General features: G+C 43.8%; 1 protein-coding gene across 1 annotated transcript in view; it reads left to right on the top strand.

The window, feature by feature from the left end:
- Positions 1-26,150, top strand: part of SNTG2 (syntrophin gamma 2) — a 374,015-nt gene that overhangs the window by 287,528 nt on the left and 60,337 nt on the right. The window contains exons 13-14 of the mRNA XM_023192643.1: positions 6,973-7,044; positions 14,901-15,107. Coding sequence (XP_023048411.1) covers positions 6,973-7,044; positions 14,901-15,107 — 279 coding nt within the window. The remainder of the gene's footprint in view (positions 1-6,972; positions 7,045-14,900; positions 15,108-26,150) is intronic.

Raw genomic sequence — 26,150 nt, forward strand, 5'->3', positions numbered from 1 at the left:
CACACACACCACACACGCACCACATCTGCACACCACTCATGCACACATCACACACGCACACCGTGCACACACACCCAGGCCATGGCGTGTGGATGTGAGAGAAGGGACTCCATCCGGCAGTGATGCTGCCGTTTGCTGAGATGGGAGCTGTGGGATACACTCATTGGTGAGTGCTGGATCTTTGTAAGTTTGAAATGTTTAAAGATTTCCAAAGGGAGGTTTTTGAGTAGAGTTAGATCCACCAGTCTTGAGTTCAGAGACAAGAACTGGGTAGCCATAGAACTGGGTGGCCGTAGGACCGGGTGGCCGTAGGACGGGGTGGCCGTAGGACGGGGTGGCTGTAGAAACTCTGGAGGTGCCCAGTACGCAGAGAGCTCCCCATGCTGTGAAGCCGCAGGACCCTTGAGTTCATCCAACTGGATCCTTGATGATCTGGGATAAAGAAGCCACTCATTTCTTCTGAATCTGGATAATCTGTATTTTTTCAGTGGTAATTAATACCAGTAATGCAGTGGAGAGAGAAAAAGGTGCAGGTTTTTATGAATATTCCATCCAAAAGTTAGATTGATTTGACTTGTTTCATCTGTATACTTCCTGATGACTTCATGTAGTTGATAAATTTCTGATGGCCTCCAACTGTCAGTACTAAATGTCACCTGTAAGATGAGAATGAGGACTATAAATGCCTACCTGAGAGGGTTTTAGGGAGATTAAGAAAGGATGATTAATACATTATAAATACCATACAAAGGATGGCTGGTGTGGAAGTTTTCTCTCTTGATAAAACACTGGTAATGCAACTTGGTTTCCATGGACCTGGGAGCTGCCCGTGCTGGGCTCCTGCTGCCTGCACCATGTCCAGCATCAGCTCTGACATAGGGAAGGTGCTGCCTGGTTACTGGTTGAATCATCGATAAAATAAGTACTGGGGCCTGTTAATGCTTGGTGGTAGGCTGAGTGTCTTGCCAAGGTCATCAGATCCTCTCTAATGAGACTATCAAGGAGAAATCAACCCTCCATATTCTCACTCCAGCCTGGAGAACAAGAATGAAACTCCATTTAAAAAAAAAAAAAAAAGCCCTAAAAGCATTTGAATCTAACAGACAAAATTATCTGTTAATATTCAGCAACTTCTCATTGCAAAATCAATACACACAATATGGTGAATGAATTTACATCTAAATATTTATAATGTATTAATATTTTTTCTGGCCTGACACTTTATATCCTCGCACTGGTAGCAATTTGCCAGTAGCAGTCTTACTTTGGCCAAATCTCAAACAACCTTACGTTAAGGTTTTAATATCGATATTATAAATTTATTTTATCCTGACATGAAACATGAGGTTTTTGGATCAGAGACAGGTTGTTAATTACTCACAGAACGTCTCAATGCCGGTTCCCCATCCCCGCCTGAGTTCTGTGCACGCAGAGGTTTCAGCCACGGGAGAAGCACCCAGGGCTGTGACTCTCGGAGCCTGTATAGGATGCTCAGCACCCACCCACCCTCCTCCCCACAGAAGGAGAGACTCCCCCTTACTAATGCCATCTCTCTTCCGTCACACTTTGGAATATAGATCAAAGGCTTCAGGGGCCATCCGTGTGAAATGTCCCTGAATGACTCACTATTGCCAACTCCCATGGCCGGGTCACTGCACCATCGTCCTTCATTCCAAGGCCCTCACTATGCGATAATGTAGAAATATTCACGGAGCCTCGAATCTCGGCAGTCTACGTCAGAAAATTTCAGTGAATCTTACAAGGACCCAAAGATTATCATGACAACTCGGGGAAAACTAAAAGATAAAGTCCTTCTTTAAACGATGGCTTTTGAGCTCGTTCAAGATGAGGAAGAGGAAGAATATTGAAGGAGAAAAGAGAAAAGAAGGTGTATTAGTCTGCATTCACATTGCTCTAAAGAAATGCCTGATACTGGGTAGTTTATAAAGAAAAGAGGTTTAATTGACCCACAGTTCCACAGGCTGTACAGGAAGCATGTCTGGGGAGGCCTCAGGAAACTTACAATTGTGGCAGAAGGCACAGGGGAAGTAGGTATGTCTTACACGGCCAGAGAAGGAGGAAGAGAGGGAGCAGGAGGAGATGCCACACTTTTAAACAATCAGATCTCATGAGAACTCTGTCACGAGAACAGCACCAAAGACCAAATCCACCCCCACGATCCAGTCATCTCCCACCAGGCTCCACCTCCAACAGTGAGGATGATAATTTGACATGAGATTTGGGCGGAGTCACAGACTCCAACCGTAGCAGAAGGGAAACGGGATAGAAGAATGGAAAGGAGGAATCGGAGTGGAAAAAGCAGATCCATGTTTCACAGCTCAGTTGTTCCCTAAGGAGGGCCCAGCCCACTCTGGTGGATCCCTAATCTCTGTCTTTCCCATGCACCAGGAGATGCGGGAAGAGCTAGGATTAAAGCCGGGACTCTCGACTCTTTCTCTCACACCCTACTCTCCTTCGTTAGCCAGAGTATTTATTTCTGATTTGTACATTGGAATCTGAAAGATGTTTCAGTTATTCCTGTTTTCAAACATTAAAATGTGTTAAATTAAGTTATAAAGTCAATTTTACAGAATTGTATGGAATTAATATATCAATGATATAGCAACTGCCTGTCCATATGCAAGGAATATTCACAATTTTAAGAGTATTACATAGGTATAGTCTATCATTAAAAATATTACTTGGAAAAAATAATTCAATTGAAGATTCGTAGATGGAGCAAACTACATTGTTCTGGGGACACATGTTCATTGTTCTACAATAATAGTCAAAGGTACCAAGATATAGCATCTTGTAATCTACAATTTCTGCTCCATTTGAAGCCAAATGTGGCCAGATACTTAGAAAACTAAGTCTGGATTTCAGGGCACCGTGGCGTGGAGTCCGGATTTCGGGAAGCCGTGGTGTGGAGCCAGTCGTTTACCAAGTCAGGAATTCGTTTTTCCGACGAGCGGTGATTGAACATGCCTCTGCTTTGCAATTCACAGCAGCTGCTTCCATGCCACCCTCGGCCTTCCTTTCCTTTTAAAAGGTGTCAGGCTTCTTATCCTCAGGTTGTTTTCCCACAAGACCACACGTCAGGCTCCCCTCATAAAACATCAAGAACACCAGTGTTCCTACGAATCACCTGGGAATACTTCCTAAAAACACAGGCTCTGATACGGCAGGTCTGCGCGGACCTGAGACTTAACATCACCAACAGGGACCCAGAGATGCCAAGGCTGTTGCTGGCCATGCTGCACTTTGGGAGTCATGGATACATCAACAGTAAATTGCTTAAAAATAAAAAATCGGGATCTCTGAGCCTCACTCCAAACTTGCTAAATCTGAACCGCTTGGATGGGGTGCAGGAATCTGCATCGGCAGGTGACGCCTGGCCACACTCAGGCATGGCACAAACACAGGTGTGCCCTGCTTCAGAACAATACTCCAGGCTTTCAGTATTGTCACTGCATTGTGGGCTACGCACACCTTGAATTTTGAGCTTTACATTCATGTAAATGTGTGTGTGCTTATATAATACACAAAGCTATATATATATATATCTCTACATGTATTAATACACATATGTATGTATAGCCACGCATTGCTTAAGGACAGGTATATATTCCAGAAAATGCACAGTTGGGCAATTTTGTCATTGTGCAAACATCATAGGGTGTACTTACAGAAACCTGGATGATCTGTATATTTTTATTTATGTATTTTTACATGTAGAAAACCAAATGCTCCAGCACCATTACTGACTATGATTCCCTTCCTCTAGTCGATCTGCAAGGCCAGTATCAAATTCCATCGACCGGATTTCTGTATATGCTTCATTAGAACCTATGGGGCCACCGTGGTCTATGCAGTCATTTGTTGCCTGAAGTGTTATGATGTGTGCATGACTGTATACACACACACACACACGCACACACATTTGTATATGTGTACAGAGGGCTTTTACTAGCTTTCCTAACATTAAGCTCAATTTAGCCAAGTTTTTTCACGTTTGTTACAGCAGCCTACCTCCTATCTGAACTACAAGCTACGCAGAACCTAACCAACGCACGAGATGCTCTTCTTGGGTACCTTGGAAATGGTTTTATCTTAAATAATCCCCTTCTGTTACATAGTCATGTTCAGCATTGAATTGTTGTAGCCTAGATATTTTCTAGAACTATAACTAGTGACATAAAAAGTGAGAAGAGCCCTAAAGGACATGGTGAATTTTTTGGTGATAATTTTTTTCTGGCGGAAACTCAGAGGAACCTGATGCCTGCACTTTCACTAAATTAGAGAAGTGTTCACATCACAGCCACGTAGGGAGAGGAAGGATATCTGTGGAAAGCTGGGGCCAGGCGGAGGGTGCTCTGCAGAAAGGATCACACACATGAAGGCACCTCGGCTGTGGGTCAGCAGGGTGGAGCGGATGGCAGGGCCGCTGGGACTTGGAAGAGGGGAGAGAGACCTGCCAGGGCTGTCAGGAAAGGCCTCAGGGCTGGATCTGAGCTGAGTCCTTAAGAAGCCATGAGGTTCAGGTAAGCAGGGAAAGAACAATGATGAGAAAGACTCGCTTTTTAAAAAAAAATCAATAGACTTGTGTTTTGGGCGATTTTAGATTTACAGAAAACTGAGTGGAAGGTAAAGAGTAGCCTGTGCCCCTCACCTCCCCCACCTCCCCTGTTCCTAACACTTGTCCTGTGGTGCATTATCACAGCCAGGAGCTAGTATAGATACTTCCACACTCATAGCATCCACGTGGCTCAAGGGGACTTCCCACGGCTCTCAGGGTGGCAGCATTTTCTTCACGTCCGCGATAGAAATGGTTCCATCGGAAGCCCAAGCACCTTCTTACCTGTGTCTCCGATCGAGGCACATTCTCTTCCCTGGATCAATTATGGTGGTGAAGACGGTGAGAATTCTGGCCTGAATTGTGTGTGGACTGCGCCTCGCCTCCCTGGGCTGGGGCAAGGTCATAGCTCTGGGAGCGGAGAAGGGATCCCCCAGGGGAGACACGGCCACTGGCAGGAGGAGTAAAAGAGCAGGAGGAAGGCAGGACTACGGCAAGAACAGCAGACGCCACAGGGACGAACAGAAAGGGGCTTAATAAACGGCTGATGGATGCAGCGGAAGGAGGGAGAGACTAGACCTGCCTTCTGCGGACACAGCAAAGAGCACAGCCTCCTCCAGGCTTTGTCTTAGAACAGGACTCAAATCCCTGCTGTTCTGCCACATGTTGATCACAGACTAGTATGGAAAATATATTCAATGTGACATAATCTAATACAGTGACCACGTATATTAATCACAGCACCGTGACAATGGTGAAACCTAAAAGCAATCTGCAATGTCCGTCACAAAGATAAAGCTTATGAAAACCGTAACTCTACGCGGAAATTCTAAGCAGTAGTTATAGTTGTATTTCTGAATAACATTTAATGACATGGGAAAATGCTGATATTACAAACTATGTTTTGAAAAGTATAAAACCATGAATATGTATAAGGTATATTTACAGCAACAAGTAAACTTGGGAAGATGTCTCTGAATAGGGTGTTTAGTGGTTTTTTTCCTCTTTATATTTACAGCCTCCAAAAATAAGCAGCATTGTCCTAACTGGGAAAGTTAAAAATGGTGGATCCATAATCCTGTATTTTCCAGTAATAGAACCAGCACCTGAGCTGTGACATTAGGCATAAAACACTGGCCAGGGTGGGAACAGGTGAGGGAAGGGAGACGCAGGTGCAGTGTTGAGGGATCAGTGGGCACTGCTGTGGAATTCAGGGTGATGTTTTATTTCAGGCATCCATCAGCATGGCTCCCCAGCTCTCAAGAGAAGGGGTCCTGGAGTTTCTGGCTTTTAAACTCTGAAATAAGCACCTGAAACTCTCTCTAGCAAATTCAAGATGTAACTTATGACCTGAATACTAGATCCAAAAGGAATCTTAAAGTTCATATTCTAATTGGCCATTCTCACTTTCAAATTGTTCCCTTTACTTAGTGTTTTATTGCCGAAATCACAATTGCAATGAGCTGACTCTAGGGCAATTAAATATTAAATGGCAAACTATTTGTGTAATATTTTACATTTCACTTGTGATGACTTTAAAAATGTCTTGAGAATTTTATTTGGTGCAAGGATTACCAGAAAGTCACCAATTAATTAAAGCCAAGACAATTTCAGAGTTTCAAGGACATAATTCAGTGCACTTTGGATTATTTTTACTGGCTGAAGGAAAAAGTGCAGGGTCAACAATAAAAAACATCAGATTTGTTACACTCACTGTTGAATATTTTAGATTTTTCTGCATGAAATAATTTAACTTAGAGATTATGTATCTGAACTTGAATTGTAAACTGTGGAGCATTATTCAAAAGTGAGATTAGTTTGGTCATTATTATTGTTAAAATAGTTGTGAACTACAACAGGTCAGACCAATGAAAAATGTATTTGATTAAATTGGTTAGTAAGTTTTTCATTCACTTCTGAAATAGAACTAAGTTTATTTCTAAAAAGCAAAAGACCGTCTACCCAAAATTTTCTGTCCATTTTTCTGCTCCAGTAAATATATAAACTCATTCACTTTCACATGCATTAAATGTTACCTGAAATTAATCCCTAATTTAAAAGGAATCCTAAATGATTTTCAAAAATAATGCCCAATTGCCTGTGATAGACAAGATATCATAGATATCAATCTTGTCTATCTAAGATAAGATAAAGGAGATAGACATTTTCCTGTCAGTAATGGAGCTATTACATTTGCCACAAACTGACAGAGATGAGGATGTGGCGACTCATCAAAACTCAGCAGTACGTAAAGTTTATTGTGACCAATTTATACTAATGGGGACTTAGGATTTAATTGAGGTAGACACACATGCAGTCACACTATTGTAAATTTTTAAAATTTTCAACTAAAAGTAGCATGCTGCTTTTCATGGAACGTTTTCTGTTTCTTGCAGGTGAGCACATTCGACTGGGTGCGAGCAGAAAGGACCTACCACCTCTGTGAGGTGCTGTTTAAAGTTCACAAGGTAGGGATCTTTTGCACTTTAGACGCTTTCATACAGTAAGATGCCCTTTGGGCTTGCAGAACGAGAGGTCTGTTTGTTCCGCATGGTCCGTTGAAATAGCAAAATTTGAATGGACGATCTGGACCCATCCCCCATTCCTGGTGCGGTTCCAGCTGTCACCCTGTTGCTCATCCAGGCAGGATGAATGGATGACGGTGTGTCTGTGTGTATGTGGTATGTGGTGTTTGTGTGTGTTTTGGGGGAGAGATGTGTTTTAGGACGTCCACTTACAATAATTTATTCCAAGAACTTTAGGTTCTGTTGCTGCTGCTGCTGTTGTTGAAATTGTTTTCAACAAATCAGATACAAATTTGCCCAGGATCTGGCCAGTTTGCTGCTCATGGTTCCTATAGGGTAGGTAGGGACTGAACCTTCCTCCAGGAGGCACACCTCACTGGTGGTGCTGCCCGGAGCCTGGAGGTGCAGCGGGGCCCTACCCGGGCCCCCACCCACCTGACCACAGAAGTGTCTCCACAGCCAGGCGACGATGTGCTCACCGTGGCTGGATGCCACCGTGTCCTAGTATGTGACTCAGTGCATCACGTAAACAACCCACCTGTGTCGTTCTCATGTAGGAGTACACAAAACAAAGACAAATAGGCATATTAAGTGAAAGTTTAAAAAACACACCTTTTAGTCTGAGAATTTGGCCTTAAAGAGTTATCAGTCTAAAGTTAGAAGATAAAGATTTATTTCTCAAAGTTTGGTTTGTTTTCTTAAATTGAAAATGTCCTCAAAAATAGTATTCTCTATCTGTAGTTGCTTTGTTTTAAATTTAAATCTGGAATTTCAGACTGCCTTTAATGGAAACATGTGAAAGGGAAATACATTTCCATAATAATGTTATCAAATGTTAAATACATTTATTTCTCATTTTTGAAAAATTTATTTGGGCAACATTTTTCTGCATTGTTCCTATTTTTGTTGAATATGGTAATGAAGGAGATGAAGGAAAGGGCTGGATGTATTTAAATTAAGACTCCTAATTACAGGTTGTAATAAACAATCATTGATCAGAAAGTGAACATTTGTGTGCTAGGCATATTCATTAAAAAATGGAAGAAAATAGAATAAAATATTAACTGTGGTTTTCTCTCAGTGATGGCTTTTCTAGCTATTGTTGCTTTCATTTTAAAAATTATTTTGTTTTCTAAATTATCTGTGACAGGAATGCATTATTTTGAAAACGATAAAAAGGAAGCCTTGTGTTAACGTGAGCCTCTTGGTCGTAGATGATACGCAGGTCGTTTATTGATCACAGTTCCACAGAGGAATTCGCAGAAGGATTCTTTGCCTTTTTGTTTCCTTTGCATGGGCTCCTCATCAACACGTTTTCACTTCCTCGCCCTCTTGTTTCAGAGGATTCCCCTTCCATGCACCTGAGATGTTCTTTAGGTACTGGGTGTCTTTGAGAGATTACTGTATCTTATATATGTGGTTCATTAGCAAGCTATAGAGCCATCTCATTTTCCCAGGAAGATTGTAAAAAAAAATTAACCAATAAATATTATATGAAGTGTTTATGAAATCATGAAATTAGCCAGTAGAATGGCTATAGCAAAGGTATTAAACTAAAAATGGGGTAAATAATAATCTATAGCATTCAATATTTTTTAAAAAGAGATTAAATTATATGAATTGAATGTCCTATTTGGAAGTCTTAAAATAGCAATCTTACAAAATTGTATTGCCTGCTTTTACACACGTTCAATTGCGGATGTTTATCGGTTAGCATACATAAATTTAAAAGTAAACGCATTCAATTCATTTTCAGAAATGTAAATAAATATGTGAGTATCATAAGAACTGATACTTTTTCATGTAGATTCTTTAAATAGCCATAATTACCATTTCAAAGTATACTCATTAATATTTAGACCAGAAATCAAATTCTGAAGTTGTGATTTTGTTTTTTCTCTGATACCTTCTCCGCTCTAAAAATTACTTTTCCCAGCTCTTAAAATTATATAGTCTATATTTCAACACTCATCATGAAATAGATGAGGAAATTGCATCAATCAGCTCTGATTGCAGTCGTGAGTGAAATGATAAACAGCTTTCGTGCAGCATGGCAGAAAAGCACTCTGGACGCTATGGAGCGTCCTGTGTGAAATGCATGGGTCCGTCCTCTCAACCTAAAGATACCCCATTAAAATTTTCAGGAAAAGTCCATGTTGTCATATGTTTGGCAGAGGATCTTAGTAATGACAGCTGTCTTTATTGAGTGCTTCCCTAGTAGTTAGCTATGTCCCTGAGTTAATTCTCCCACCTAAGGAGAACTCTGTTTTGTAGCTAAGAACTCAGAAGCAGGAAGTGGACGAGGACCTTCCAGAAGCCAAGCAGAGGCAGGGATGGGGACCAGACTCACCTGGCTACAAAGCTCATCCTGAATCCCTCTCTATTCGACGTGCTAGAAGCAGTGGTGTCCCAGGAGTCTGTCACGAGTGGGCACTAAGAGTTCTAGAACGTGTTCTCCAGGGATCTTCAGGGTAGTCCTGTTTGGATAATATCAACACTGAAAGGAAGAATTCCTAAAGCCATGTCAGGACAAAATTGCACCAAAGTTAAAGGCGAAGAAGGCAAGAAGACCTTTTTCAAGTATATTAGGATAGGAGAGAGAGATTAAACCCAACTCCACTGAAACAAAGGATGAGAGGCTTTCTACAAGTTGGGCTGGAAAGGAGATTGGGGCCATCAGTGTCTGTTAATTGGCTTCCTGCAAAGAAAGAGAGAGCTGCTCCCATCTTCATGGTAGGAGATGGTTGCACAGCTTAGAGCCAGGCACCCACCAAGGCTGGGCTCCATCCTTCCACAGGGACGGGAGATGATGCCATCTTCCCAGTGATCACATTTTAAAGGGACAGCTCTCAGCTCTTTGAGAAAGACAGTCCTGGGTTGTACAGCCAGCAAGAGACTTTTAGAAAGATTTAGGTATCAAATGGCAGAGAAAGAACATACAATAATACACTTATTAAAGCACATGCTCTAAGGATAGGGTGTTCCAGGTCCCAGAGGCAGGAAGAAGCCCGGCCAAGGCTCAGTCCAGACAAGGAAACCCAAAGGCTCAGTCCAGACGAGGTAACCAGAAGGCTTAGTCCAGACGAGGAAACCTGGAGGCTCAGTCCAGACAAGGAAACCCAAAGGTTCAGTCCAGACCAGGTAACCCAAAGGCTCAGTCCAGAATAGGTAACTGGAAGTCTCAGTCCAGACGAGGAAACCCGGAGGCTCAGTCCAGACGAGGAAACCCGATGGCCTGGCCAGTCGCTGACTGAGTGTTGACGGCAAGCCGCAGACCTTGGACTTCAGTGCTCAGGGTTTCCAGTCATATCAACACACTGCAATCCACAAGGGCTGAGTGATTGTTTTTAAAGGAGCTACAGGAACTATCTGGGGAAATGAGCTACATATGAGTCATTAATTTTCCTCACGTAGAACTTACAGCACATTCTTTGTGAGGCTGAACAGTGGAAAAACAATCCCTTGCTTGATCACGCAGTCTTACTCCTCAGAATCAAATCTAAAGAAGAGTCCATTACCATACTGAGTTCAGAGGAATCAAAGAGCTGTATGCATGAGAACGTTTAAGGATATTCCTTAAATTAATGATATTTGAAGAATAATCAAAAGACCATTGAAAAATATTTTTAAATCATAACATATTTTAAGTAATTGTATTATACATTTATGCAATTATATATACAAATTCACATTGCATGAAAGAGAATATTAATAATTATTGTCCTATTATTAAGGGCATATTAGTAATTATTGACATTTTTAAAAATCAGATGACAAAACACAGTAATAAATTTATCTTTTAAATTCCCTTTATTGTTGCTATAATTGTTTCACAATAAATATAAATAGAAAAAAATATGTAATTTTAAAATACAACGCTTTTTGTTTCTTCAGGAAAGGGAACATAATAAGATGGTGTCGTGCAGTCCTAGGTGGGGTTAGGCTTTCTTCAGTCATGGAGGTGGCTGGAAATGCTGTTCTGAATATTGTCCGAGCTGACCCTGCCAGGAGGCCAGGGAGCTGCAAAGCAGGCATCAAGTCGACATGTATGGCCTGGCTCGGCATTGCCTTAGGTTGTGTTTCTTTGTGAAAACAGGCAGTGAACTCATGTGAATCCAGGATGTGAGCCTGCACGCTGGCCGCTCTGTCATGTGAAGTTATGACAACATTTTTATCATGATTCCATTTCACAGCTCAAAAGTGGAGGCTCTGAGAGAGTGAATCGCTCAAGGTCAAACAGCTAATACTGGGCAAAGAAAGGCCTCAAATCTTATCTGACTCCAAAACCTGGTGTTCTATTATGATACACAGCTGCCCAAATATAGCAAGTGACAGGAAAGAAACACAGGTGACCTTTGAGCAACACGAGCTTCCACTGCGTGGGCCCACTTAGATGCCAATTGTTTTCTATAAGTGTGTTGGAAAATTTTTTGAAAACAATTTAACAATTTTAGAAACCTCTTAAGACAAACTATGTAGCTTAGAAATATCAAAACATTAAGAAAAAGTTAGAGATGTCGTGAATTCATACAATATATGTAGATACTGGTCTGTTTCATCATTTACGCCTGTAAAATATAAAGCGATCTATTTGGCACCATCTGCAGTGGAGAGGAACGTAGACAAAGGTAAAGACGCAGCATTAAATCTTTCCTGCCCATGGTTAACTGTCGCACATAGTGTACTGTGATGATAATTTTTGTAGCCACCTCCTGCTGCTGTTGCAGTGAGCTCAAGTGTTGGGTTTCTGAGTAAAATGTCTTAATCATCCCTGTGGAAGCAATTTGTCTCTCCAGTAAATTGCAGAGCATGGTAACGAGTGATCTCTCGGGGTTCTTGTGTACCTTCCCTCCTTCGTGTTGAGTCCGGTAACGTAAACCTTGAATAACACCCCAGGACCCACAGAAGTGCCACGAGGGGTGATGCAAGTGCCTCCAAGAAGCAGGAATGTCACAGCATTACCAGATTTTTGCTGTGCACCACAGATTGAGGTCTGCAGCTGTGGTTGCCACCATTTCAGACCATTCATCTTATAAACAGATGATGTAAACTTATGGTGTCAATAAATACAGTGCAGTGCTCTAAGTATATCTTCTCTTCCCTGTGATTTTCTCAATAACATCCTCTATTCTCTAGCTTACTTGCTTAATTCATTTATTTATTTAGAGATAGGAGCTTGCTATGTCATCCAGGCTGGTCTCAAATTCCTGGGTTCCCGTGATGCCCCCGCCTCAGCCTCCCAATCAGTTGTGATTACAGGTGTAAGCCTCTGTGCCTGGCTTCACTTATTTTATTCTAAGAATGTAGTATATTATACGTATAACATGCAGAATGTGTGTTAATTGACTGTTCATGTTACTAGTAAAGCTCCTGATCAACAATAGACTACTAGTAGCTAAGTTTCAGAGGAGTCAAAAGTTATGTGTGAATCTTCAACTGCGTGAGAGTTGGCACCTCTAACTCCTGGATTGTTCAAGGCCCAACTGTCATGAGCCATTCAGTGGGGAATGTGCATTCCCACATAAATACCTTCCAAAAGTTTTTCTTTATCAGTTTTTTGACATTTAAGTTCAGTGGATAAAGAGATACGTTCTGCACCAGAAGGTCAATGATGAACATGGTGTTCTTGGTTTGTGACGTGTAACCCTATAGGTTCCAGGTATCCCAGCTAAAGGAGAGGATCCAGAGGGTCCCAGAATTAAAGTGCAGTTTCTGTACTCAAGGCTCATTTAGGGTTAGCAATGTATGCATACCACACCCATTCACGTACACACACATTCCTGTGCACTTACATTTCCACACATACGCATGTTCGTGTGTGCACACACACATTCTCATGTGCACACATGCATGCACACATGTTCTGACATGCATGTACCACAAGGCATTTGGTGTCTGGATGATGCACAGGGATAAATGTGCAATGCTCTCCATGACCAGAGGATCATCCTGCAGTGCTATCTGAGGGGCCAGGAGAGCCAGGGCATCCCCCCGGAGAGGCCAGGAGGCCCACCTGAGACATACCAGTCGTAGCTTTTACCTCAAACCTGTGCCTAGAGTGCATGTGTCAGCATATTTGAAGTAAAACTATTTGGCCAACTGCTGAGTTCATGTGGATTTTGGGACTGGACCTTGAGCATAAGTGTGAGTGGGGAGTAGCCAGCTTAGCTGGTGCATGGAGATATCACACAAGTGAATGGAGATATCTCAGAATCATGATGGGAAGACCCAGCAGGTGGGCAGCTCCCCTTCCTTTCTGCTGCCATATGCAGGGCTGTGGGTAAACACCACATTCTCATTCAGGACTTTGGAAACCCCAGCCCAGGTGTCTCCCCTTGTTCCCTTCACTGGGGAGAGACTGGTGCAGTGAAATTGATGTTGGCGTGCAGCGTCCCAGGAAGGTGTCTGGTGGGGGTTCTTCAGGGTGGATCTGATGGCCAGTAAATGAATGGGTGAGCTGAGAACTGAGATGGGTCCAGAGACAGAGAGAGGGATAGAGAGAGACAGAGAAACAGACATAAAATAGAAAAATAACAGAAAGACAGAAATGGAGAGAAAGAGAGAGACACAAAGAGAGACACCGACAGAGAGAGAAATGGAGACAGAACGAGAGAGAGACAGAGACAGACAGAGACAGAGACAGACGAGAGATGCCAGCCAGGTATTGAGTGTGTGTTCACCACGCACCTCCATGCTGTTGACCTAGTAACTGTGACAACTGGGACCCCCAGTCTTTCTCTCCTGCCCTTGAGAAAATGAATCTCGAAGTGGGGTGCGACCTTGCAGATGGGGGAAAGAAGTGGGGAGCACCCCAGGCTGCTCCATGCAGCACAGGCTGGCAGCATTGGAGTCGCCTTGGTGGTCACAGAGTAAAACCTGTGATTAATAGACGTGCTGTAGGTAACTCACATCTCCAGGTTAAATGATTGACCAGAAATGGAACATCATTCCCTTTGTCAGGCCTTTGGGTTGAGGAATGAGCTCCTGGGTGGTCGGGTGGCTGGTCTTGCTTCAGAGGCGTTCTGGGCACTCGTCCTTAATCTCAGGACAGTGAACCCGCGGGGAGATGAGGAGCCAGTAATTCTGCAGAGGCTCGGAGGCGCAGGGGACGCGCTTAGTTAGAGTGGCGGTGGTGGTTCCAGTGTTTTTTGGTTTTATGATGAACACAAGCATCAGTGTCTCAAGACTTTCATCTTTATCTTTTTTTCTTTCTTTTTTGAGACAGGGTTTCCCTCTGTCACCCAGGCTGGAGTACAGTGGTGTGATCTTGGCTTTCTGTAACCTCAGGCTTCTGGGCTCAAGCAGTCCTATTACCTCAGCCTCCCAAATAGCTAGAACTAAAAGCGTGTGCTGCCACACCTGGCTAATTTGTTGTATTTTATTTATTCATTGATTTTTGTAAAGACAAGGTCTTGCCATGTTGCCTAGGCTGGTCTCAGACTCCTGGGCTCAAGCAATCCACCCACCTCAGTCTCCCAAAGTGCCAGGATTACAGGCTTGAGCTGCCACACCCAGCCTCATCCTTCTCTTCACAGTAAAACAGGGAAGTGTGTGGTGACCAGTATTTTAAGGGAAAGGCACTTACAGAGAATCAGGCGTTTGACATAATTTATTTACAGATACTTGTCTGTGGACCAGCTGTGCATGAGAGGCTCATTGCTCCGAATTTGCCTCCTTGTCTGCACCCAGGAGACCGTTTCCCAGATCACGCAGACGCTGCCTTCTCCCCTCGCCAGGGCCCTCAGCCCGGCAATGGCCTTCTAGCGCCGCACGTTTCCAATCCATGCTCTGTTTTTCAGTTCTGGCTCGCAGAGGACTGCTGGTTGCAAGCAAACTTGTATCTGGGTCTTCAAGATTTTGAGTTTGAGGACCAGAGGCCCTATTGCTTCAGCGTCGTGGCCGGCCATGGGAAGAGCCATGTTTTCAATGTGGAGCTTGGCAGCGAGCTGGCCGTGTGGGAGAAGTCCTTCCAAAGAGCCACGTTCATGGAAGTTCAGAGAACTGGGGTAAGTGAGCAACTCACACTCTTCTCACCTACACCTGCTCGGGTGTCTGAGACATAGCACTGCAGTATACGTAGTGATTTATTGGGGGAAAAGAGGCATCTTCAGAAGGTGGGAATTTTTCACCTGAGCCACTGTGTGGAAATGATCGTTCACACGGAGTCGTGCGCTCCGTGGATAACATGAGCGGTAGTGGAAGGTGAAAGGGAAGGGGAGGAGAGGATTTTGTGTCTGTGTCTCTACACTGAATGTGAGGAAAGGTGGTGCATTCCTTCCCAGGCAGGGACTCCACCGACATGGTGCTCAAATTCCTGATGAGTGATGACCTGATGAGTGATGACACTTTAGCCTGTGCTCCAGGAGACGGAACACCTACCTTACAAATGAGTATAATATGTTGTGCAGTTACTTGGATGTTTGTAATATTTTAAGGCACTTTAATGGTTCTTCCTCTCAAACTTAATGGTCCAAAGGTGCATATAAAATAGCTTGTATGTCTGAATTGCTTTTCTCTTCCTGACAACAGCAAATACATCAATCACAAATTTGAATGTATATCATATGAAGGGATAAGGAAGAATGCATTATGATCCTCATTATCCTAAATAGTGGGGTGAGCCTTCAGGAAGGATACACGCTGCAGGAATGAAGAGTGACAGGAACAGGAGATAAATGAGGCAGTGCATCACAGAGAAGCTCTGACTTCACTGCAAAGTCCAGGGCTCCCGCCTGGCTGAGCGCAGAGAATGCTGAGTGTGAACTTAGTAACTAAAGATGGCTACTTCATTTAAATATACACATATATATACACTTTGAATGTGAAAATATTCTGTGTTATTTATCTTTCATCAGCGTGTCAAAATGTATCAAGGCTCCTTGGCGTGCCTGTAACTAATGCACACTGAGATCTGTTTGTTCACAGAATGAAGTCACACCCAGATGTTCATAGAAACCGATGCCAACATTTATTCTCATTTATCCCAGGCCACTGTGATTTTCCCCTCAAATTGGGCCTCCTAAATTGGAATTGTGGTTGATTCCTGATGCTTCCTGATGCTTAAAATAACCTTTATATTTGACGCATCCAATTCATTAACCATTATAGAACATTATATACTGGATAGAAAATTACTAAACATAGGATCCCTCATCTCAGGGACTTACTCAAAAGTATAGTGGCATTTAACCACTTAGAAACCATCAGTACTGAAGGTTCAAGTCATTAAAAGGCAAAGTGAAAGAGCATTTCTGGGACAAAGTGAACTTTCTGCTTGTTTTCTTTAGATGATAGCAGTAATCATTTTGCTTTCAACATAAATACCAGAGAAGTAGAGAGAATTCTCCATTCGCATGTGTGTGCACGGACTGCCCCACGCCCTCTAGTGCCCCAGGGCCTGTGCCTGGCTGAGCAGAGTCATGGTGGCCATTCAGACTCATCTATGGGAAGGTGACAGGTTACGGGAGAAGATACCCTGAATAAGAGCAATCATAGAATTACAGTGTTGGAGGAAGGGTGAAAGGTTAGTAATCTCATCTAGTACCTAGATGTCATGAAATGAATGTCTGAAGCATTCTAGAAGGTGAAAGTTTACTTAGGATTCCTAAAAAATAGAACTTCTTTATGAGTAGTCCTTCCTTATGTTCAGTACTGTCCTTATTCCACTAAAGGGGGTGAAGGCTGGGCACGGTGGTTCATGCCTGTAATCCTATCCCTTCAGGAGGCTAAGGCAAGAGGATCCCTTGAGCCTCAGAATTAGAGACCAGTCTGGGTAACCAAGCCCAAGAAACCTAGAAGCCCTGTCTCTCCAAAAAATAATAATAAAATATTAGCCAGGCGTGGTAGCTCATGCCTGTAGTTCCAGCTACTCAGGAGGCTGAGTGGGGAGGATCTCTTGAGTCCAAGAGTTCGAGGCTGCCGTGAGCTATGATGGCATCACTGCACTACAGCCTGGGCCACGGAGTGAGACCCTGTCTCAAAAAAAAGGTGTGGGGTAGGGTGGGAGTGGGGTCAGAGCTGGGGTTGGACTTTAATAGTCAGGACGTCTTTCCTAGAGGAAGTGGTTAGTGTCTTTTAAAATTAATTGGTATCTTGCACAGTGGAGAAGAGAAGGCATTCCCAATGGGGAGCATTGAAAAATTAGGCTAATGTTCGATTTGGCAGAGTGAAAGATCTAAGATTCGGGTTAGGACCCAGCAGGCAGCAGTGTGCCCAGGTGGATTTTAGAGGAAACGTTTACAATAATCCAGGATTGAGATAATGACTTTTCGTGGGGGATGGAGGCCATGAGTGTGTTAACAAGCGGGCACACCTGCAGAGACTGTAAGTGGGCATGGGCATTCATCCACGTTTCTGCAGGACTGGGTAGAGGGGGGCTGTGGGGGCCGTGATGACCATTGTTGGGAAGAACTGCTGGGGCCGTGTCATGCTGCCCATGACTGACTCTGACTTGTTGGATCTTCACAGCTCAGCAAAGTGGATGCCCCCAAAGAAGCCCGGGGGGGATGCTTCCTTGTGCAGGGTGGCAAGGTCATGCAGGACCTCTGAGGGCATTGGATTCACAGTTTACCCCTCACTCAGGACTCCTGTGTTAGGAATTCCCCCTGCAGGCATTTCTTGGGCTCCACCCCACATAGTGACCTGACTCCTATCAGATCTGCCCATGGTGTCCTGGAGAGGAAGGACAAAGCATTTTGAAATTAGTCAGATGGACCCGTTCACTCTTCGTGAATTAGAGAAAACAGTTCTCCAAAACTCCATTACATAAACTGTAAATTAAGTATTATAACTCATCGTGGAGTACTTATAAAATTATATTACATTTAGTAATATCTGTGAATGAATTAAGTCAAATGCCTAATCCTCTATACTAGGCTGGATGCATTGCGTGTACATCGCTTAACTTTTTAAATTTGCCTAAGATGCAGTTCTTTTCTTTTCCCTTTTATTTTACAAATGGTAAATGAAAGTTCAGAAGGGCTATGTGGCTTTTTCAGTCACCTAGAGACTAAACCACAATGGCAGAATCTATGCAAGATTTCAAGAACTGCTGTCTTGAGAGTCGCGTTCTTTCTGCTGAAACATTCAGCCTCGCATGTGACAGAGATGAAATAGTGTGAAGGTGCCTAGAACAGTCCCTGGCATATTTCAGACTCTGTAAATGTGTTCTTGATTCAATAGCACTGATGGATTTCTTTTCTCCACCTTCTCTCTCTGTTTTGCTTGTTTTGCTAGTTTTTTTCTGCTATTTCCTGACTTTGATTGTATTCCAACCCGGCTCACAATTTTAAGTCTCCAGAAGAATTACATATGTATAGTGTTGATCGTGTTGGTTTTTCTTTACTAATTGTAACACTTTTCCCACATTGGTCAGCGTGTTCATTCCTTCCCTAAAAGGATTTCTGAAAGGAAAGCCCCGCACCCTTCACAAGCTCTGGATCTAAACTCATGACATTTCTTCACAGTCGTTTCTGAATGTGCCTATGTGAGGTCAGTACATTTTACAGAAAAGTTCTCCATCATCAGGGTAGTAGCTTGGTGCATGTCCTTGACCGCCTTAACAACATGGTTACTCTCTTACATAATATCTACATTACAAATATTGTTCCAAGTTTTCCAGAATTCAGTGTCACACACACGTGTAAGAGAATAGCAGCCCTTCCGTGTTCCAACCTCCCCATCCCTGCCTCCCAAGCTGAGGTACAAATGCCAGTATTATGTTATATAATCTTCAAACTGTTTTCACACATATTCAAGTATTTTTTTCCTTTTTATTCAAAAGTTGAATCACATATGCATGTTGTTCTGCAGTTTACAAGACTTTTGTACATTTTATATCGATTTATCTAAATTTGTGTTTATACCAGCAATGTCCTGTTAGAATTTAAAATAAAAAATGTGTATCTTTCCTAATAGCAACACAAAAACACAAAGTGTAAAATATCTTATCAGATAGGATGCCTTTGGCTACAAGTAAGAGAAAGTTCTTGACTCACCCAACCGTAAACAATACCGAATGTTGCTATTATTTTCCATAACAAGGTTTCCATACTCCACCTTGCTGAGCTTTGAGGTCTAGATTGTGCCTTGGCGTGGCTCCCCTCCCGGTCATAAGATGCCTGCGGAATCAACAAGCGTTCATGTCGGTGTTCAGGGGAGGCAGAAAATGGCCTGCATAACCCACTGAGGATGTCCCCGTCAGCCTGGCTGTGCCAGCCTGGATCATGAGCCCATCAGACCAAAGTACTCGTCAAGGGAACGCCATTGGCTGATTGGCTCCTCGTCAAGGGAATGCCATTGGCCGATTGGTTTCTCATCAAGGGAACGCCTTTGGCTGATTGGTTTCTCATAAAGGGAATGCCATTGGATGATTGGCTCCTCGTCAAGGGAATGCCATTGGCTGATTGGCTGCTTGTCAAGGGAACGCCATTGGCTGATTGACTTCTTGTCAAGGGAACGCCATTGGCTGATTGGCTTCTGCAAACCAGCACCCACTCTGGGGACTGCAAATGAAGTCAGCATCCCCTACAGCAACGGTCCCAACGTTTATGGTACCAGGGACTGGATTTTGTGGATGACAGTTTTTCCACGGACAGGGTCAGGGGGATGGTTTGGGGATGATTCAAACACGTTACATTTATTGTGCACTTTATTTCTATTATTATTACATTGCAATCTATAATGAAATAATTATACAACCCACCAAGCAGAATCAGTGAGGTCCCTGAGTTTGTTTTCCTGCAACTAGACGGTCCCGTCTCGGGGGGATGGGAGACAGTGAGAGATCCTCAGGCATTAGGTTCTCATAAGGAGTTTACAACCCAGATCCCTCACAAGTGCAGTTCACAATAGGGTTCCTGCTCCTAGGAGAATCTAATACTTCTGCTCATCTGACAGGAGGCAGAGGTCAGGTGGTAATGCTCACTAACACACCTGCTGCTGTGAGGCCCAGTTCCTAACAGGCCATAGACTGGTACTGGTAAAAAAAAAAAAAAAAAAAAAAAATTTTATAAATATATATATATATATATATATATATATGTGTATATATATATATATAAAATATTCTAGTAGAAAGGACATCCCAGGGAAGAGGTGTAGAAAGGACACCCCAGGGAGCGAGTGTAGAAAGGACACCCCAGGCAGCAGGTGTAGAAAGGACACCCCAGGGAACAGGGGTAGAAAGGACACCCCAGGCAGCAGGCGCAGAAAGGACATCCCAGGGAAGAGGTGTAGAAAGGACACCCCAGGCAGCAGGTGCAGAACTGGTGGACAACAGTGTCTCCTGCAGTACGTGAACAAAAAGTAATCAATAGGAGACTGCCAGAAGGATGCAGAAGGTGACCTGAATAAATGGAGATTTGCTGTATTCCCATAAACTAGTAGAACGTGTCATCATGGATCCAATGGCTAAAATAGAGTTTTATGTTTCAATTTCGACAGAGCTCCCAGGTGTTTCTCTTGTTCCTTCAGTGTTTCATTAAGAAAATGCATAGATGCACTCAGTGACCCTGTTGGACATGGACCAGCACACGGCAGAGACTCGGACAGGGAAGGCTGGTCTGACAGTGGTGCTCGTGCCTGGCTGCACGTTTGAATCAGGGGAACCCACTCCCAGGCATGCTGGCTGGGTCAGGATGTGGACGCCGGTGTGTAGCTGGACTTGGGAGCCCTGCTTTAAAGCAGTATAGAACCTTCCCAAGGACTCATGACTGGACAAAACATCACAGCCTCAGAACCTTCTCATGACTAGATAAGTTTTCCTCCATGCCTTATTTTCTGAGAGGATAAGAAAGGACTCAGGCCTAGTACGTGTTTCTTTTTGATTGCTGAGTGTCCAGAGGTAAACTAGGACCTACTAGACTATTGAGACTTTAGCCCTAAGTGGGAAGAAATGAGGCTGAGAATGAGGCTGGAGGTTCAGCAAGGCAAGTCAGTCTTTTTAAACCATTGTCCTCATGTCTCATCAGGAAGGCCCTTTCATGCTTTTAAGTGCCGATTTGATGACATAACGGATTCAAAGGGAATTAACTAGGAAAGAAACCAAGCACCGGTCCACTTCCACCCACCTCCGTCGTGTCTCCTGATTGTTACTGTGGATTAGGGTTGGTTTATAGTATGCTCAGAGGCATCACCATCCCGATGGCAAAGTGCCTATAGGGCCATTTTCACTGGTCCCACATAAAATAGAAATGGGATAAATCTCTGTAGCCAGCATCATGTACAGGGAGGGCAACCATTGTCTGTGAAGGTTCACCTTCCTCCCCCCAGCACAGTAGCATGTGTGGAAGAGATCCGCCGGACCTCAGCACTGCGTGTGGATCCTTCATCCCGGGCCGTCACCCACACATGAGAATTGTGTAAAGGTTTTCCCCACACTGCGTCAGGGAGATGTGTTGGGCATTTTTCCTTTACACAGACTGGCCCTGCTTCCACACCAAGTGACGTGCAGGGGCCGTCTGACAATCTGTACGGGGCGACATGCAGGGGCCGTCTGGGGGACAGTCCGCACGGGGTGACATGCAGGGGCCGTCTGATGGACAAGTGAGAGACTGACCCCGCTCTCTGCTTCCCTCAAACACCCTATTTTTCTTTGTTAATGGTACCAGAGCTCCTCTTGGATAGAAATGTCCCCATCAGGAAAACAGGCACATTTGTAAAGATTTAGTTTAACTCTGTCTTGAAGCCAGGCTGTTCTCAAGCCTCAGGTTATCTCAGCCCAGGAATCAGAAGAGACACCCCGTGTCAGTATGAGAGAAAGGAGAGGGGTTCCAGGGCAGCAGCTCCTGCCTTAACCTGTCCCTTCCTTGCAAGAGGCACCTCTGTGTCGCTCCAGAGACCAGAGAGCAAACCTAAGTCCAGAAATGGAGCAGGAGGGAAAGACGGACCCATTAGAGAGAAGTGCCAACCACAGGAGCTGTGTGGAAGGAGGACGGCCTGGTGTGCAGCCGTGAGGTCCCGTCCCCCGAGGCGGACAGGCAGGGGCGTGCTGGTCAGGACTCTGCAGAGGAAAATCCACGGAGCACCGTGCCTGACCACCCCGCTGACAGGAGAGCCACTGCGCAGTGCTGGTGACAGTGCACCTCTGTGTAGCACACACAGACCTAGGGAAACTTCAGAAACGTGAGCTCATGAAACTGTCTCGCAAAGGAGAACGCTGAATTTGGTGGGAAGGTTTACCATCTTTATTCATGGAATCAGCGCTTTCCTTAGATGAAGCATTTCAGAATTCAACCTGAGGAATAGAAATCACGGGCTTCCAAGTTTGAAGGAAAATTAAACACAGCACACACTCAGTGTGTATTAAAAAGTGTTGCTTCTGATAAACCAGTGGGATGGGCACTGGGTCCAGCAGTGGGTCCCCTCCCAGCCTCGCCACCCCAGATCCCCTGTTGGCCTCAGTCCGGCCGTCCATATCGCTGACCCCCTCCCTGTGCCTGGTGCCCGGCTGGCTCCTGCTGGCCCAGGACCGCTCGCCCTGCACGAAACCCGCTTCTCTGAGCACACCCAGCTTTGTGTCCGTCTTCCCGCTTCAGGTATTGGTTTCTTCACACAATCTCCGTGTTTCACCTGTTTCTGTAACGTGAGCACCACAGAGAGACTCTTAATAACGAACCTGTCAGCACGTGTGCATGGGGTCATCTTCACCAGACACGTGCACAGCACCAGCCACAGGGCCTTGGCCTGTGTGTGGCTTTATTCCCCATTGTCTGGGTGGATGGGCTCCCTCCTGCTTCTCCATGGACTGATGGCAAACATGGAAACCAGGAGCCTGGTTCATCCACCCTGAAACCCAGAGAAGCGAAGGGGACTTCCCAAGACCACACAGCCGTTTGGACGCGGTGCCGGGATGGGAGCCTGCGTTTCCTCACCATCTGCCTTCCTAACTGCCCTTTGGTCTTCCATTTACTGCACCACCTGCCTTAAACTCTGCTGTCCTCACCAGCCCTATAATTTAATTATGATAAAATAAGGAAGGCCTTATTAGGCAGGTGACCTACACCAGTCTTGGAAGTTGGCCTGCTGCTTCTGTGATTTTATTATGAGCAATGATTTCCTGACAAGAAACAAAAACTTAGGAAAGATGCTCTCTCAGTACCCCTTGGCATTGTCATAAGATGTCAGGCACACACAGGAGGGTCCCACAGTGGTTTAACCAGGCAGCGGCTGGGATTTTCTGTCTGAGGCCTGCTGTGGTTCCCAGGTGTCGTATCCTTGCCTGAGTCTTCGGGATCAGTCTGGGTGATGAGATTTCTACTACACTGCCCTCCCCTGTAGCTGTCTTTCCTTTCCCACGTCCACCTGCTTGCCGGGCCTGGGACAGCGGATCTGTATGGATACTTGGGAATGTTGGCGTTGGGATTGAGATGGGGTCTCTTTAACCCAGGTCTTTTCTGTTGCCTGAATCTCATCCAGTTTTTGCCTCATTGCCTCCTTGAATGGATTCAGAGCATTTGAATAATATGCATTTTCATTTTTCAAAGATGCAAATCAATTATTTCAGGTACTTTCTAAGCCTTATCCATTGTAATGAAGAAAGAATACAAAGGAAAGAAAGAAAGATGTAAACGTAGTGGTCTGTGGCAGATATTCTGAATGGACTGAGGAAACTTACAAGGTTGTAAACTGTTATCATACCAGATATTACATCAAGGGTGCAACCTTCATGTTTAAGCATTTTAACTTCACAAAATGTCTTCACTTACATGGTAGTAACACATATGAGTGTGTTCTGCTACAGTTAGCAAACCATCTTCGCACATGTTCACAATGTCGGGGTGGCAGGAGCCTGGTTCCTGAGCAGCATCCCTGTTACCCTAAGAAGATGCCGGAGCTCGGGTCCTGTGGGCCGGGCCTGAGGTCCACAGGAAGACGCCGGAACTCGAGTCCTGCAGCCCTGGCCTGAGGTCCACAGGAAGATGCCGGGGCTCTGGTCCTGTGTCCTGGGCCACGCAGCCCCCAAGTGTGATGATGGGTCTTGGACATAAGTATTTTCGTTCTACGTTTTCCATTTTTTTCTTTCTTTTCTTTTTTATGTCCCATCAATACATGCTACATGGTACTGTAGGGAATTTTGATATTTTAGTCATAATTTTTAGGTAAACTGAGGTTCAGAAATGTAGCCACTAAAGCTGGGATAATGGAGCTAGTTACTTGGCCAGGACATGCACTGAACTCAATTTGACCAGATTAAGCAGCAACACGCAGCAATCCCACCTGCCGTCCGCAGAACACCCTCAGAACAGACCGATGAATGTGCCTTCTCGCTGCTGGTTTCACCAGTTTCTTAACCTGGAATAGCTACGACTCTAGATTTTAAAAAGAACTTTAAAAGATGGCATCATAGCTCTCAGGAAAATGCAAAATGAACACGTGCTCAAAGGTTTTATTTTGCTTCTTTATTAATGAAGAAAGCAGTGGGGCATTTAAGCAGTCCGAAGAGCATGTGAGAAACTCATTGTCCATGTGCAACCGAATAAAGGTCTATTAGGGTGTGATCGCTGGCTTAGATAGAAAACTCACTCCTTAAAATCCAACAGGCTCATAAACTGGCGTCTCTGAGTTTATGCCACCAGATAGAAACTACAAGCATTAACTACCAGTTGATGTTTGCCTCTGTTGAGCTGAAACTTACCCAGTCCACAGAAACTCAGGGTCTGAGCTGCTCTCACTGAACACCAATCTTCTCTTCTGCCTGTTTCCAAGTTTTGGAAATTTTTCTCATAATTTCTCCTTTTTGTGTATAAAGATTCTCCAGAGACTGTTCTTGTTCACACACAGGTTAATATTCTGGCATGAGTTGCTGCTTGGTGTGACGTGCAACAGAATTTTAAGCAAATCAAGGTGGCTCTGTGATTCATTAATGCCTTTACCGCCCCTACCGTACCATCAAGACAAGCACAGCCAGAAACAGCTGCTGTGTGTGGCAGACGTGCAAAGGTAACTCAGTGGAGAAGGGAAAGCCTTCTGAGCAAATTGTGCTGGAATAATTGGATGCCCAAATATATAAAAAAAAACTTTGATTTATTATTTACATAAATATCACATATAAAGTATAAACTCAATGAATATAGAACCAAGTGCAAAACTATGAAACTTTTAGAAGAGTAAACAGAGTAAAGTCTTTGTGACCTCCAGTTATGCAAATATTTCTCAGAGACAAAACCACAAGCACAAGTCATGAAAGAAAATTGATAATTTAGACTTGAAATTAAAAGCATCTATTATTTGAAAAATACTGCTAAGATAATGAAGAGAAGATACGAAAACTGGGAGAAAATATTTGCAAGGCATGTAACTGATAAAGGACTTCTATCTATAATGTATAAAATGATCTCAAAGCTCAATGACAAGAAAAAAATAAGAAATTTGGGAAAAGGCTTGAATAAACACTTCAAAAAAGATTTCTAGATGACAAATAGGTATGTTAAAATATGCTCAAAATCATTAGCATGTAGGGAAGTGCAAATTAAAACAGTGAAATCTCACAGCACACATACTAGAATGAGTACATTTTAAAAGACTGATGATGCCAAGTGTTGGTGGAGAAGGGAAGAAACTGGAAGTCTCATTCACTGTTCGTGGCTGTGGAAAATGGCACACCCAACTTGACAGTGTCTTAAATGTAAAGGCAAACTCACTATAAGATCCAGAAAGTTTCTCGTTACCCTGATGTATGCAAAACTGCTCATAACAACTTCATTTGTAAACACCAATAATTAAAAACAACCCAAATGGTCACTGACATAGGAATCAATCAAAAACATGTGTGTATCTATATAAAGGAATGGAATTCATCAACAGAAAGAATGAGCTACTGGCACAGGCAATGATGTGGAAGACTCCCAAAGCAACAAGAGTACATACTGTCTAATTTCCAGAGCAATAGTTTCATTTTAACGAGGTCCACTTCATTGAGTTTTTCTTTTATGGATTGTGTTTTTGGTGTCACATCTAAGAACTCACCATTCTGCCCTCGATCAGGATGATTCTGCCTGGATTTTCTTCTAAGAACTCACCATTCTGCCCTCGATCAGGATGATTCTGCC

Source organism: Piliocolobus tephrosceles, chromosome 15, assembly GCF_002776525.5.
Source record: "Piliocolobus tephrosceles isolate RC106 chromosome 15, ASM277652v3, whole genome shotgun sequence".
NCBI classification, from domain to species: Eukaryota; Metazoa; Chordata; class Mammalia; order Primates; family Cercopithecidae; genus Piliocolobus; species Piliocolobus tephrosceles.